The sequence below is a fragment of the Cydia splendana genome, chromosome 14, assembly GCF_910591565.1.
Source record: "Cydia splendana chromosome 14, ilCydSple1.2, whole genome shotgun sequence".
Classification (NCBI taxonomy): domain Eukaryota; kingdom Metazoa; phylum Arthropoda; class Insecta; order Lepidoptera; family Tortricidae; genus Cydia; species Cydia splendana.
Window position 1 is genome coordinate 6,992,777 of NC_085973.1, and position 15,477 is coordinate 7,008,253.

At 39.0% G+C, this 15,477-nt stretch overlaps 2 protein-coding genes across 3 annotated transcripts; one reads left to right on the forward strand and one right to left on the reverse strand.

Moving 5' to 3' along the window:
- Nucleotides 1-3,177: 3,177 nt before the first annotated feature.
- LOC134797142 (general odorant-binding protein 28a-like) lies at nt 3,178-6,646 on the forward strand. 2 transcript variants are annotated; one of them, XM_063769389.1, is made up of 5 exons: nt 3,178-3,325; nt 3,979-4,155; nt 4,543-4,660; nt 5,132-5,214; nt 6,535-6,646. In XM_063769389.1, exons 1-5 carry the CDS (start codon nt 3,251-3,253, stop codon nt 6,556-6,558), a joined length of 477 nt encoding a protein of 158 aa, XP_063625459.1. In that variant the 5' UTR covers nt 3,178-3,250; the 3' UTR covers nt 6,559-6,646. The 2 variants fall into 2 exon arrangements, with proteins under 2 accessions (XP_063625459.1, XP_063625460.1); XM_063769390.1 differs by lacking the exon at nt 3,178-3,325 and adding an exon at nt 3,335-3,478.
- A 187-nt stretch (nt 6,647-6,833) lies between these two features.
- Nucleotides 6,834-15,097, reverse strand: LOC134797141 (general odorant-binding protein 28a-like). The gene is made up of 5 exons (XM_063769387.1): nt 14,831-15,097; nt 14,230-14,406; nt 8,803-8,917; nt 8,262-8,347; nt 6,834-6,997 (listed from the first exon to the last, which is right to left on the reverse strand). The coding sequence occupies exons 1-5, from the start codon at nt 14,972-14,974 to the stop codon at nt 6,980-6,982; spliced, it is 540 nt and encodes a 179-aa protein (XP_063625457.1). The 5' UTR covers nt 14,975-15,097; the 3' UTR covers nt 6,834-6,979.
- Between the last annotated feature and the right edge of the window lie 380 nt (nt 15,098-15,477).

Below are 15,477 nucleotides of genomic sequence, written 5' to 3' on the forward strand. Positions count from 1 at the left end.
TTGGTCTGTCCTTGGTGTGTGGGTCCGTCTGAGTTGTCTGGCTAGACGGTGGCTAACCACAGTGTGTTCAGAATTCGCGGACGGACAACACGTATTGCAAGCGCACAAAATGGCCCCTAACCTTTCAGAAAGTTGGCGTGGCATTAGTACCTACTCAGTGGCGTATGGCCTTAAGGGCGGCGTATGCCACCCCTGGCGGATTGCATTTTGTTTTTCTTCCTTCACTTCTGGGGCGGCAAAACTTATTGGCCGGGGCGCCAAATTTCATAACCTACCTACTCATACTAGTGCCATGACAAAAAAATAATATTTGGTACAAGCTTTTATCGCTGACTGTACTTTTCTTTCCAGAGGCATCTAATACTCGTCGAGACAATTCTAAAAACCCCAAACACAATTAGGTCGCGTTGTTCTATCACAGGGTTCCTATGGCCACCTCCTGTCTCCATCATCAGATCAGCTCTATGGTACCATAATAATGCATTGTTACCCGACTTATATATGTATGCAAATTTTCAGCTCCATCGGAAACTAGAAAGTGGGTCTAATTTAACTTGCAAGATTTGACCCGTAAAAACATATTTACATACTTACATTAGGTATATTGCAAGTTACTAAAACGTTTGTAAAAAAAAAGAAAAGGCTATATGAATGAAACGCTGGCTCAAAAAACGGAATTTGTTGAGTCATTTCAACTTAATGAATTCGCTGGACTACGCTACGGGGACATACATAACTTTCTGAGAATGAAGAGGAAAGTATTTGATGAAGTATTAGAAATGCTACTGAGTACCCATGGCATGGCTATTAACCACACGAGCGCACACGGCGCGTCCTTTAAGCCCCTGCTACACGGCAGCCGACAAGCCTACTAACCGTCTGACCTTGGTCTGTCCTTGGTGTGTGGGTCCGTCTGAGTTGTCTGGCTAGACGGTGGCAAACCACAGTGTGTTCAGAACTCGCGGACGGACAACACGTATTGCAAGCGGACAAAATGGCCCCTAACCTTTCAGAAAGTTGGCGTGGCATTAGTACCTACTCAGTGGCGTATGGCCCTAAGGGCGGCGTATGCCACCCCTGGCGGATTGCATATTGTTTTTCTTCCTTCACTTCTGGGGCGGCAAAACTTATTGGCCGCGGCGCCAAATTTCATAACCTACCTACTCATACTAGTGCAATGACAAAAAAATAAGTTTTTGGCAAAAAAATAATTTTTGGTACAAGCTTTTATCGCTGACTGTACTTTTCTTTCCATAGGCAACTAATACTCGTCGAGACAATTCTAAAAACCCCAAACACAATTAGGTCGCGTTGTTCTATCACAGGGTTCCTATGGCCACCTCCTGTCTCCATCATCAGATCAGCTCTATGGTACCATAATAATACATTGTCACCCGCCTTATATATGTATGCAAATTTTCAGCTCCATCGGAAACTAGAAAGTGGGTCTAATTTAACTTGCAAGATTTGACCCGTACAAACATATTTATATACTTACGATTAGGTATATTGCAAGTTAATAAAAAGTTTGTTAAAAAAAGAAAAGGGTATATGAATGAAACACTGGCTCAAAAAACGGCATTTGTTGAGTCATTTCAACTTAATGAATTCGCTGGACTACGCTACGGGGACATACATAACTTTCTGAGAATGAAGAGGAAAGTATTTGATAAATTATTAGAAATGCTACTGAGTACCCATGGCATGGCTATTAACCACACGAGCGCACACGGCGCGTCCTCCAAGCGAAATGGCCTAGTGCGGTCGGCGTCGGGCGGCTACACGGTTCCGGACCGACCGCTCAGACCGCGGTCGCTGGCGCGCGCTCGCATGCCAAGGGCGTCCGGAGGTCAAACGAAATTTTGTTGGTAACAACTGTCTACACGGTCCGGGACAGACCAAGGCCACGCGGTTTGGGGGCTTGTCGGCTGCCGTGTAGCAGGGGCTTTAAGCGAAATGGCCTAGTGCGGTCGGCGTCGGGCGGCTACACGGTTCCGGACCGACCGCTCAGACCGCGGTCGCTGGCGCGCGCTCGCATGCCAAGGGCGTCCGGAGGTCAAACCAAATTTTGTTGGTAACAACTGTCTACACGGTCCGGGACAGACCAAGGCCACGCGGTTTGGGGGCTTGTCGGCTGCCGTGTAGCAGGGGCTTTATATGAAACACTAGCATGTGACGTCACGATCAAATTACCTACTCTTTATAGTTTTATACGGGTTTTAAAATATAAATTGTGTCTAAAAATAAAGTAACTGCTGTCTACGTTTCTCTATTAATCTTCTGGTGCTTTATTTCATGCATGGTGTAAAATAATTTATTTTAAATACAGTCAAATACCCTATTCTGAAATGATTCTGAAGTGATATCATGGTCGTGATTTTATTATCTGTCATGTCATGCGTCACTTTCGCACTTGCATACCTAGCTATTAGAACGTGATAGTGACAGGCATGGTGACAAATGATAAAGAGCCGGCCATCTTAGCCCTTGGATCACACGTAGCAGCAAACGACTCATACGTCACCAAGTTATTTAGTTAGGTACTCGTTCTACCAATGTTGTGAAGTGACGAAGCCATATTGTTGAGCATTCCGTTCCGCCACCGAAACGAATCAGCAACTCGACAAACGTAGCTATTGTGGATTTATTCTGAATGCTGAATTTTTCTGCTACCTGGTTTTACTTATTTTTGAATAAACTATGTATTTTTAAATACATATAATGAGGGTTCAGTAATCCAGTAAGGCCCACTTGCCAGGGGTTAAGCGGTTAAACCGTTAACCCAGTGTCAAATTATACTGGTAGCCATGGTAACTCTAGATTTAATCGGTTATCCTCGAGTTAGTGAATGGTGCAAGTGGTAAGTGTCCTCATTCAAGTTAGTAAAAGAAGATTTTAAACGACTTAAGAGAAACTCCTAACATTATACAGCGGTGGTAGATTAAGTAGGGGATTAAAAACCCAAAGTATGAACTAAATTACATCATTACTTTGGAAAACAGCTCTTGTACCTTTCTCTCGGCTATTAGGCTTTCCACCACTGGAACAGCTAAATTTATAGCATATTAATCGAAATGTCCTGGAGCGAAGCTTTGTTATTATTCGAACCTGACATAATCAAATGACGGATATTAAATTTAATGACTTTGTGCAATTTACGTCGATAATAGAATAGATAAAATATTAATAGGAACTCTAAACAAACAAACAGTAATGTTTCTACCTTATCTATTATGTACAATAGTTGAGGATGTTTTGCAGATACCGTACTTCCTGGCGCATTACCAAAATCATGGTTACAAAGTCATCCTATTCATCAGGCAAGGTAAACGGGCTGGTCTTTTAGTATATATTGACTTAGCACGCATTTATGTGATCAATACGGGTTTAATTGTCATTGTGAAGGTGTCGTTAAAATTAAACCATGGCTCGATTAGCTTTTGTTTTGGTTGTTGTCGCTATTGCGAACAATGTATGGGTGAGTATAAATAAGTTGTCACAACCAATTTGTATTACAGTTTTCAATAGAGTTGCTAAAGATAAAGGTTTTCTGATTGAGCTTTTATATGAGATCGGCGGAAATGACGATATCTTTATTGTACGAAGAGTTTAATGGTCCTACCGCGAACTTCAAGCTTCAGTCTAGGTAGTCTAGGTGGATACACTGCGCAAAAACAATAAGCCGAGCTCAGACACTACGTATTTATATTTTAAACAGACGAATTAAAGTGGAGTAGGCAGGTGGCAATATTCTGGACTAATGACCACCACGAACCGCGGAGAGGATTATCGCTAGGTCTTTCTTAAGGTGTCCACCTTAAGACGACGACGAATCTGTGGTTGCCTAGGAATGACAGCAAGGAACCATATTGAATGAAAATATATATTAGAGAAATGCTATCAATCTATCATATTAACCTACTGAGTGTATAAAAGAAACCATCATTACAAAAGTGAAATCCAAAATATTAATTTCAGGCGATATCAGGAGTCCAAAAGACCGTAATCCAAGCTGAGTTCGTAACGCGGGGGTTGTCCTGCTTAAAAAACAATCCTCTCACCGTGGAAGACATTAACTCTCTCAGAATGCTGAAATCGCCGGAAAGCAGCGGCGCTAAGTGCTTCACAGCTTGTCTCTTCAAGAACATTGGTATTGTAAGTGCATTTTCATTTTTATCGCTGACCTAACCACGGCCTGACAATGACGTTGAGCTTCGCGCTTCGAGGCCCTTGTGAAGGCCAACGGCTGAGCTTAAAAAGGTTTAGAGGAGAACTGTAGGAGGGTTGAGATCGGACGGCCTGCTTTGTCTGCCTAAAATATGGTAAAAAGCGGGGTTGAAAATCCCGCAAAGGCCGCAGACCGAACGCAGCTTAGAGTTGAAGCTATGGAACATCAGCGCGCAACGGGCAACTATGCGAGACCGAGGACCGAGAGCGGAGGGGGCTAGAAATGTTTCACGTACGCTAACTGGGGATGTACCTATCCGTAATCCTTATTGTTTTCATTCTTTAAGTAATTCTTGCTATTGTTTTCCTCCACAGATGGACAATTCAGGAGCAGTATCAGCATCGAATGCCCGGATGAATGCGAAGCAGGTCTTCGCTAATGATGAATCCAGTCTTAACAACGTTGAGGAGCTTGTCAAGCAGTGCGAGAAAGGTAAATATATTGGACGGCCGTATTATATGAGATACTTATTGCTGAAAATGTTGCTTATTAGGACACATCAGTTCAGTTCAAGGCACGTTCAAGGTTTCAAGTCCAATAGGGCAGTAGCTAATATATATGCACACAAAACATAAGGTAATTTATGTGATGACTATCCAGAAGTTATGTTTTTATGAATTTGAACTCTAAACTTTGAACTTTTATACTCAACAGACAAATAATCTGTAAAAACTCTAGAGTCAGACCAAGATAAGTCTGCAACGATTTTAATACAACAATACAATACAATGCAATACAGTGCAAGTGTTGTTTATACGTCATACTCATAATGTCATAGAAATTTGACGCTTAAAATAACACTTGCACAGCTTGTGCTATCAAAATCGTTGTAGAGTTTTATTGGTTCAACATAGTTCAACCAAGTTCAACTCTAGAAGCTAAGGTTGCCAATTTTTTTTACAGTGAATGCTCAAAATGTGGCAGATGACAAGGGCTGCGATAGGGCTGCTCTGGCTTTTACCTGTTTAACTGAAAATGCGGCCAAGGTGGGCATTTAACATTATACTAAAATATCTGTACCATAGCCATAGCGCCTAGGCAATAAAGTCGTGTTTAGATATTTCTGAGCACTTTAGTCTTTCCAGGAAATCCAGGGGGCCAAGCCAAGAGAACAATCGTACATCGATAAACTCCAAATAAAAAGAAAATCTGTATCCGGAATTCCGGATGACAGATGCTGATTAGTCACGTGACATTTCCATAAGTACATTATTTAAGATTCGATTGGCGTTCTGTATCAACGATTATCTTCTTGGCTTGGCCCCCCGATATAACTGCCCCCCGTTTCACCACAGATTGACACCTGGCTCCAATTTCACCACGGTGACAGGTGCGACAATTGTAAAACATCACTGTTGCTGACGTCACAGGCATCCATGGGCTACGGTTACTGCTTACCATCGGGCGGGCCGTATTCCTGTTTACCACCATCATTGTTTTATTAAAATAAACTTTATTATATCGAAAAAAAAACAGATATTTCTCTTGCTAAGTTTATGTCACAAGAAACACTACAATTGTCACGAAATTCCGACATATAACTCATTACCTGTCAAGAATTACCTACAATTCTTCTAAATCTTGACAATTGTCAGAAACTTCGCAAAAGAAATATCTGTTTTTTTCCGATATAATAAAGTTTTTTTAAATAATACAATGATGGTGGCAAACAGGGATACGGCCCGCCCGATGGTAAGTGGTAACCGTAGCCCATGGATGCCTGTGACGTCAGCAACAGTGATTTTACAATTGTCGCACCTGTCACCGTGGTGAAATTGGGGCCTGACTATTTATTACACTGAAGTACCTAAATATTGATGCTTGGTAATATGTGCCATCGATAAGCACTTTTAAACTACTTAGGGGTCATCCATTAATTACGTCACACGTTTAGGGGGAGGGAGGGGGTCAAGAAAATGTGACATATTGTGACATGGGGGAGGGGGGAGACACAAACTTTGTGACGTCACTTTAACTTCATCAGTAACCGAAATTTTTTTTTTAATTATTTTATTCGCTGTACTTAGGTACTTACTTAATTCGATTTGGCGATTTCGTAGAAAAAATGTGACGTCACACTAGGGGGGAGGGGTTTGCCAAATGTGACCAAATGTGACAAGGGGGGGGGGGGAGGGGTAAAAAAACCTAGAAATTCGTGTGACGTAATTAATGGATGACCCCTTATCGACCCGAAAATGGACAGGAAATTGTCATTGTCAGGTGTCAATTGTCAGCATGGTGAAATAGGCACCTAATATGGTGGATATTCATTGACTTAGGTATGAACATTTTTTTTTTGTTTTCAGTACGGTCTCGATCTCAAGTTTTAAGGCAAAAATGAAACTAGACCACCCAAAAAGTACAAACATGACAAGGATTTAAGGATTAAGTATAATGAATAAATGTTCCATGCCCTTCTAGTCAAGAGTTTTATTGTTCCTAATTTCAATTACTTACCCTTGTACGGTCAGCCAAGAAAGTGGTCTACCACTTTTCGACTCTATCAATCAGATGATAGAGTCGAAAAGTGGTAGACCACTTTCTTGGCTGACTGTACCTATAAAATTTATGAAGTGTGGTTAATTTAGTAGGGCTCTTAAAAATAAGATACTTTGTCAACAGTATAGGTACCTTTACTAATTTAAAAGTGTTTAATAAAATTTGTTAACAGTGACAGATAAATCTGTGATCAATGAGCCATTTGACGATTATGCCGGTCGCTACGAGTCAATCCTCCTTCTTCCGTGGTCTTTACAAGTCGAATCCAAACTGTAAACAAGCATATTATATTATTAATTAGTAGGTACTTACCTACCTTGACCTTTTATACTTATAAAAGCACTGAAATGGAAGAAAATATGTGACGTTATCTATGAAAAGGGACCTTATTGTCGTTGGCGCTTACGTCATAATTATCGATGCTCCGATATAAATACAATGCCGCGCGACGCTGTGCGGCGTAAGCGCCATCGACAATAAGGTCCCTTTTCATAGATAATGCCCCATATTATTGATTGGCAATGCTGGTCAGCAAAGATGTGTTATCATTACAAGATAGAGTCTGGCTAGCCAAATTTTGCTGACGGATATTTCCTTGTAGTATTCACCAATTGTCTATGCTTTTAAAAAAACATTTCCAACTCGACTACACATCCTTTCGCGTTGTGCCGTTATGCTGAGTAGAAAATTTGACAATGGAACTGGCTATGTGCGAAGTGCACGATGGGGCCAGATGGGTGAAATACAAGCGACGACAATATTAAAATGTAAATTTTCTTGGGACGGTAGGTACATGTTCTCTTCATATTATATGAATGGCGTCAGCAATCAGGTAATTAGCCGAGAATTAGCCCTAGGGCCGCCCCTGAGATAATTATTGTGTACTATATATAACCACCAGTAAGCCTAGCACAGGACGGGCGCGACAGTCGGCACGATTCGGGAAATGAATTAGAGATTAACTAGAAATTAAATAGTAAAGATATGTGACGTTCCACGATAAAAGGTACCTTATGGCGGCTGGCGTTTACGCTATTATTAACGCCGCTCCAATATTCAGCCGGGGCAATGGTACCTTTTGCCGTGGAACGTCACATATCTTTACTATTTCATATCTAGTGAATCTCTAATTCATTTCCCGAATCGCGCCGAGTATCTCGTCTGCGAGATAGACTGCCCAACCTTCTCTAACACATTCATTGTCACTAAGTGCTACGGGTTACGCTCGTAGCGCGTAGCCACGTTTTCGCCGTATGGAGCGCGTAGTCGCTACGAACAATGTACCCGACTGTCGAGTTTTTGGCCCTGAATGTGTTTAATGACAGTAAGAAACCCCGTCCTGTGCTAGGCCTACGGCTGTCGGGCTAGCACATGATTGGCGCGACAGTATCTCGCGGCGAGATAGACTACCCGTCTTTTTATAACTTTGTTCACAAGAGATACTGTCGTGCCAATCATGTACTTGGCCTACAAGGCGGCGATGCAGGTATAGACAGAGTGAATAGAATAAAGAATTCATAACGTAAAAGAATACCTGAGCAGCGTTTGCCACCATGCACTTGTGCGCGAGTATAGCACGCTCACATCCCTTCTCTCCGTCGCTTACTGCCTCGTTGTTTACTGAAAAAGAAATGCATTTTGGGGTCAAAAGTACGATGACAGAATTCTATCGGATCATGTTAAATATATATATAGGGTTCCTTAGCCGATACTGCAAGAATTTTAAAGCTGAATAAGCAATAAGTAAACTTTCAGGAGCCCATTTTTTGTCAAGAACTTGCAGTGATTCGCAGTAGGTACCTAGTTGGTCGATCGACTGAATTCATTGTATAAAAATAAAAACTTTATTGATAAAAACAAAGAAATAATGAAACAAACATAATAAATATTAAAAACCTACAGATAAAAAATTTGGCCCAGATTAACGGGGAAGGTGCCCAGAAGGCTGGCCGTATTTCCCCGCTGTATGGCGATACTAATACGCTGGGCGAAATGTGGCCAGCCCTCTGGTCACCAGAAGCCTCTATTAGGCGCGCCAACAAGTCTTGTAGGTATTTAAATATGAATATACTGACTGTGAGAGCAGGAGTGCAGGTAATCCTCGATCAACTTCAATTCCTCAGGATCGTTGAACACTGACTTCGCCATTTCAAGCATTGTTTCTTTCTGCAGCATACCGTTGCTATCCATCTGACGACAAAAGGTTTCAAAAGTAAAGATAGGATTCATATAACGCACCAACGAAATGTACACAAACGCCACTTGCGCACCAATTTTCTGGCCCACTTCGTAGTGACCGTAAGGCTCGACTTTTTACGAGGTAATATTATATAAGTCGAATCAATGTCTGACGATATAAAGGTAAATATTTGGTTATTGAAGTCAAAGTTCAAGTTTAAGGCAGATGGACCATCATGGAGCGCTCTCATGGCTAGGTTCGTCTCAATTTAAGGTCTCACTTAGGGCTTGCATTCCGGAATTCCGGAATTTCGAAATTCCGGAATCTCGGACAAATTTTCCGATATTACAATTCCGGAATTCATACAACTGAATATCGAAAATTCCGGAATTGGATTTAAGTACTTTTTTTACGTTTATTATTGAAAATTGTTAAGAAATTACACTATACTGGTGATTTTTGTTGTTATTAAGTGCCGCTTAGTCATTCAGTGAACTATAACCTATAATATAGATAGGTATATTTTACTTTTCCGTTTGCTAAAGCAGTGGGACAATATGGGCTCATAAAAAAAAGGAAAACGATTTACTTGCTTAGAATAGTCAGAATATTCTGAATCCTACATAAGCGAATTATAAGAATTGAAATTTAAAAATATTTTGACGTTTTATCTTCGATTCAAAGAGAATACTAGGTTAGGAAGAGTAGGAAGCTATTTATATGTAACAGACTGTAACTATGTATTTTATAAAATTATGCATCGAATGGTTTGCTAGCAACTATAGTTTCCCCAATTTGTTCCCCGTACCTACTTATAATAGAAGTGAATAAGTGGTACCATTTTAATAAGGTGATAAAATAAGAGGTGAAAAAAAAGTACTTCAAATTCAATACGGTTAGTATTGAATTTAATAAACGTTAAGTATCAGAATTTCACATTTTTTGTTGTTTTTTACTAAAAAATCGAATTAAAATATGATAAACCCTAATTCCGGAACCAGTTCCGGAATTCCGGAATTGGAGTCCAATATCGAAAATCAGTTCCGGAATTGGAAACCATCCGATATTGCAAGCCCTAGTCTCACTCAACCCACCGAAAGATCCACACTCCAATTTATTTTGATGATAACTAGTAGTTCGCCCCGAACTGAGAACTCGCAGTTAACCAAAAATTATTATAGAGCGATTGACTTTGTTGCACCTACTTAGGTATCGTATAGTGCGACATAAAATAGTAGAAAATAAATGAGAGCACCACTTTCTACGTAACTGTCACATTTTTGACGTAAAATGCTTACACATGGCAACAATTTAGTATGGACATTTTTGAGTTCCATTTTATTCAATTTCTACTATTTCATGTCGCACTATAGGCGGCAATGGATCAAAAATCGCCTGGATTTATTGCAAGGTCTGTGGAGCCCTTGACTGATAGATTTAAGCAAAGAGTAGTATGTATAATATATAGGACAAAGAGAGCCCTCTCGTGGAACTTTTTTGCATCCATTTTGAAGTGCCATCTGTAATTCCTAACCAGAAATATCAACGTCAATATTAGGGGGGGAGAGGCATAAATAGCGTCTAAGTATGTTGCGAACGTAAAAAACTTTGAAGAAAGGCTTCAGTATGTTTATTAATACACGAAAACAGATTAGATACTTTTAAATTGACTGTTGATGTAAATAAATTACCTATCATACACGGCTGTAATAACACACAATTGACCACGAAACACAATTACACGCAGCAGGTTGTGAATCTACCCGTCATAATCTTTCTAATTTTTTGGAAATAAATTTCTCAGCAACTGTGATGGCGTATGAAAACTATGTTTCTTTTAACATTGTAAAACTGAAAGTATTTTTATTTATCTGAATTATGTCGTAGTACAGACAATAAATGGGGTGCTATAATATTTTGAGTTTTATTTGACAAAGTTGTTTTTTTGTGACAATCGCCTCAATGGCAACGATGGCGATAAATAATCTGTTCTAACAGATGTTTTTTTGTTTGATCCATGCCTTATATACAAGACTTTTAAGACGTTCTGACGAAATAAAGTGAAGCCATATTAAAAAAAAAGTTTAGCGTTAAGTAATATAGATGTCGCTATTTTTTCGAATAAAGTGCTTTATATACGACTGTCCCTCCCCTAGATTTAAGTCACCATAGAAATCATAGAAATTAAAATAAACTGTATCTGTGCTAAGCCGAAATATTTCCTGTCAAATGTCAAATACCTATATTATGTTTAAATATTATTTTATTTTTATCTTGCTAATTATTTCAAAAAGGTAAATTTAAAAACGATATTATAAAATTGCAAACCGAGCACTTTCATTTGATACTAAATTCGACCATGTTTTTTGCAAATAAAATGACCAGAATAGCTAGGCCCCTCACAAACAGCTTTTTGGCCTTCTAAGCTCTTCTATATACCTCAATAATCCCTTAATCGAGCCTGCTCATAATTTAATGACTAAAATATAATGCCCTCAACTATACGTTTACCCAATTTCATTTAAATAAGAACAAATTTACTTAAGTTCTTGAGTATCAAACTACCCAACTAGCAAATCTATGTGCTATAAAAGTTGAGAGCACGTTTTTATTTTCGCTTTTTGGTGCTATAAACGGTGTAAAAACAGTCGAATAAAAGTCCTGTAAGCGTTTACTCAACGCGAAAAAGGCGCACTTATACAGACTAAAAGTGTTATAAAAATCGAGTAAGCGCTGTATAAGTAGCAAATCGATGCTGTAAGAGTTGAGTAAAAGTGGATAAAAGCGATTCTAGTGTTTTAATAGCAACGATAGTGCTTTTATTCGACTATTCGTTCTATAAACATTAACAATTTACTATTACTCAGTGAAAGTGTTCTATAAAAGCAACCGCACTGCTTATTCTCAGCAAAAATGTTTCGTAAAAGTAGCCGAATTGCTTTTACTCGGCATTTTGAATGTGTAAGAGTGCAGTAAATGCTTTTATTCAACTAATATGTGCTAAAAACGATCTCAGGTAAGCGATTATATTTCAATTATTTGATTAAGTTTGAGGCCTAATCGTCTTCACGTATCTAATAAAACAAAAAGGTACTTAAGTATTTTTTTACTGCTGTCATCCATGACATTTATTTTTACCGTGATTGTGTACATAAGTTTTTACTGTCTGTAAGTACACGTAATACAGTAAAACCTAGCGCGAAAAATACTTTATTGATAAAACCAAAGGCACTGGTTCATATATATTCATGGGCCGCCTATTTTCTTAAATTTCAATAAAAAAATATTAATTAAAATAAGTAAAAATTTGCTTACACGATCTAGTTTCTGTTATATCTCATTAATTCGACTATAAGACGAGTAACTGCGTTTACTGCTACACTTATAGCACATGATGTCGCCATGTTTATGGATTTATAGTCCAGTGGCCGACTGCATGAAACCCTACCTGATAAAAAAAATAGAATAATCCTACTCTGTGGGGGTAGCTGACTTTTAGCAGCTTCAACTGCTCTTGGTCGGCCGTGGCTTAACTTGGCAAATTTTGCGCAAATGGCAAAAAAGTGGTACAAATATTCATCAAAAAAACAAAAGTGGTCAGCTACATCCTGTGTTGGCAGGTTCCTGTGTCCGACCGAATTTGTGGTACCACGTGAGCTACAATTTACCTCATCGAAAAATAGAATGTCACTCGTATGGTAGGATTGCTGCCATTGACATTTTTTTTAATGCGGACGGACTGCAAAAGCTATCAGGCTAAGGTGAGGCCGACCAAGATATACGTCAACAAATTTAATGTAGGTATTACAATCAGTTTTTTTCATTCTATTTTTCGATGAGGTATATTGTAGCTGTCACGTGGTACCACAAATTCGGTCGAACACAGGAACCTGCCAACACAGGATGTAGCTGACCACTTTTGTTTTGCTGTTCTCAAAGGCAGCTATCCTACCCTGCAAGTTTCATTCTATTATACGATGGGGGTTTTTTTTGATGAATTTTTGTGCCACTATTTTCCCATTTACGCAAAATTTGCCAAATTAAGACGCGGCCGACCAAGAGCAGTTGAGGCTACTAAAAGTCAGCTACCCCTACAGAGTAGGATTTTCTATTTTTTTATCAGGTAGCGTTTCATGCAGTTGGCCACCGGACTATATTGAAACGACAACATGGCTGACTTGTGCTGTTAATGTAGTTCAAAACTCTTTAAAAGTACTCTAAGCTGAATACATTTTGAATAAAACCTGTAAATACACTTCAGCTCCTATAACAGCGGTTTGAGCCCCATTACCCGAATTATGATATAAGCGCGCTGTTACAGCAGCATTGTTGCCAAATGGTTATTGGATTGCTTTTAATAGGCTTTTATAGCAACAGATAAGAGAGTTGAGTAACAGTTGTATTAAAGCGCCTTATTCAGACAATTAGCTATTCTATAGCTGTTATATGATTTTAATAGAACAATTATGCTGAATAAAAGTGATTTAGTAGCGCTAACTCAGCATTTATTAAAAGGTGGAATAAAAGTGCTAAAAGATAGTGCTATAAACGTTTATACGATATGATTATAGCACTAATTAGCGAAAATTGCTAAATAGTCGAGTTAACCGCTATTATACGATATATTGGTGTTTCAACAACCGTAACTCGGCTGTTATACGATTACAGGCTGAGTAAATCAATTCTTATACGACTATTTTGCTAGTTGGGTATCTTCTGACAGTTCAGCTTAAAAACATCGAAATGCCGGGACGTGCCGCTAGCCAGCCGCGTGATCCAAGTCGAATGTAAGAACTTCGCTTCGCTTCGCTCGCTCGTTCGATAATATAGGTAAAGGAGCAGACAAATCGCCTGATGATGAGCAATTTCCGTCGCCCATGGATACCCAACACCAGCACCAGAGGCGCAACGCGATTAGATAGCGACGACGTTAATAGACCTCGGATCGTTCGGTAGAACATAGCTATTAAAATAGAAGAATAGAACAAACTTGAATAGGTAAAGCGCAAATTACAGAAGCAGTAAATGGAGAGATGAAGTTAAAGAAAATACTTCTACATGATGGGCAGGAATAAGGATGACTCACGTTAGACCGGGCCGTGTCCGGACCGGAGCTTCCGGCGTTTACTTTTCTATGACATGGCAGGCGATCTGTGATGCTTTCCATTGAAAACAATGCTCCGGAAGCTCCGGCCCGGGCACGGTCCGGTCTAACGCGAGTCATCCTTAATCCGAACATAATAGAGAAGAAGAGATTGACGTAATATATTTTATGTATTATGTATTGTACTTATGTATTGTATATTTTATGTATTGTACTTACAATACCGGATGATTTGAGCACGCAAGCTATGAAACACGGTGCTTTAGGGCCAGTAGGCACTTGCTTAGCCATCAGTGTGGCGATGTCCTCTTCAGTTATGGGATTATCAGCGATACACTTGATGCCCATTTCGTGAAAATGCTGCTTAATTATGTTCCTCTGGTCTTCTGTCATAGCCTGAAAGTGACAAAATTGACATGGTTTTTGTTAATAACTTACCTTATTGTCTGTGATAAAATGCAAAAGTGAATTTGTAAAGTTTAGCTATCGCGGTCGGTCAGTTAGTTGAAACTGTCATAAAAAAATTGGTCATGTTAACCAATTTGCGAAATGGGAACAAAAGCAGCTAGGTAGGTATGTATATTAATTTAAATAAAATATGAACCATTCACAGTTCACACATCACAATCTATTAAACTAACTAACAGACTGACACTGGTAACCATAGGTAGAGCTAGGGCTCTACCTCTAAACGTATTTAGGCCTTTATAACATAATGGTGGCTAGTGCCAAAATTTAACTATGCAATATAGATATACTTTAAATCTATGGATAGGTACAGGTAGGTATAACTTTCAAAACCAATAAAATATTATCTTACCATAGAATATGACGTCAGCACTAAAACGTAAAGAGAGCAAATAACCACTGACATTTTTGCCATTTTTACCAAATGAATATTAGTCAAACAGTTGATCACAGAAGACACTACACTTAATTGCCAAAATTCGGCAACTCGAATCATTTTATACTGTTGACAAGTATGAACTAATCATAGGTCTCGTAGTAAATTAGGTAGTTGACTCTATTATCAACTTTTTTAAACGGAGATTCGAGAGGTCAAACTGCACAGTTAATGATATCTAACGCAAACCATTCTTCCTGTCACCATACACTGTTAACTGACATTATGTAATCTTTATGGCACAGACATAGAGTCTACCACTTCTAGGTATCTATTGTGATTTTTTGCAAATTTGACTTTGCCCCATGTATTTCCATAGAATTTTCCTGAAAGTATTTTTTAACTTAATCGAATTTTGATTGACAGAATAGTCCCATTTAAAATAGATTAAGACCAATATTATTTGCATGTCACTATGCGACGAGGTAGTTCATTCCTATATGAGTAATAAGTATCAACCTGCATGGGCTGCATGTACTATCTTAATAAATCGCAAATAAATAAATTATGAATTAAACCATCGTGATTGTGGTGATGTCAAAGTAAATTTACTTAAACCGATT

What these genes read in the sequence shown, in the direction of transcription:
- LOC134797141 (XM_063769387.1), bottom strand. Translation starts at nt 14,974, where the DNA reads ATGATTCGAGTTGCCGAATTTTGGCAATTAAGTGTAGTGTCTTCTGTG. An exon ending in TGCTCAAATCATCCGGTATT is followed by an intron (nt 8,918 to 14,229) that starts GTAAGTACAATA and finishes TTTTGTCGTCAG; the next exon opens with ATGGATAGCAACGGTATGCT. An exon ending in CCTGCACTCCTGCTCTCACA is followed by an intron (nt 8,348 to 8,802) that starts GTCAGTATATTC and finishes TTTCTTTTTCAG; the next exon opens with TAAACAACGAGGCAGTAAGC.
- LOC134797142 (XM_063769389.1), top strand. Translation starts at nt 3,251, where the DNA reads ATGTTTTGCAGATACCGTACTTCCTGGCGCATTACCAAAATCATGGTT. An exon ending in TCTTCAAGAACATTGGTATT is followed by an intron (nt 4,156 to 4,542) that starts GTAAGTGCATTT and finishes TTTCCTCCACAG; the next exon opens with ATGGACAATTCAGGAGCAGT. An exon ending in TAACTGAAAATGCGGCCAAG is followed by an intron (nt 5,215 to 6,534) that starts GTGGGCATTTAA and finishes TTTTGTTTTCAG; the next exon opens with TACGGTCTCGATCTCAAGTT.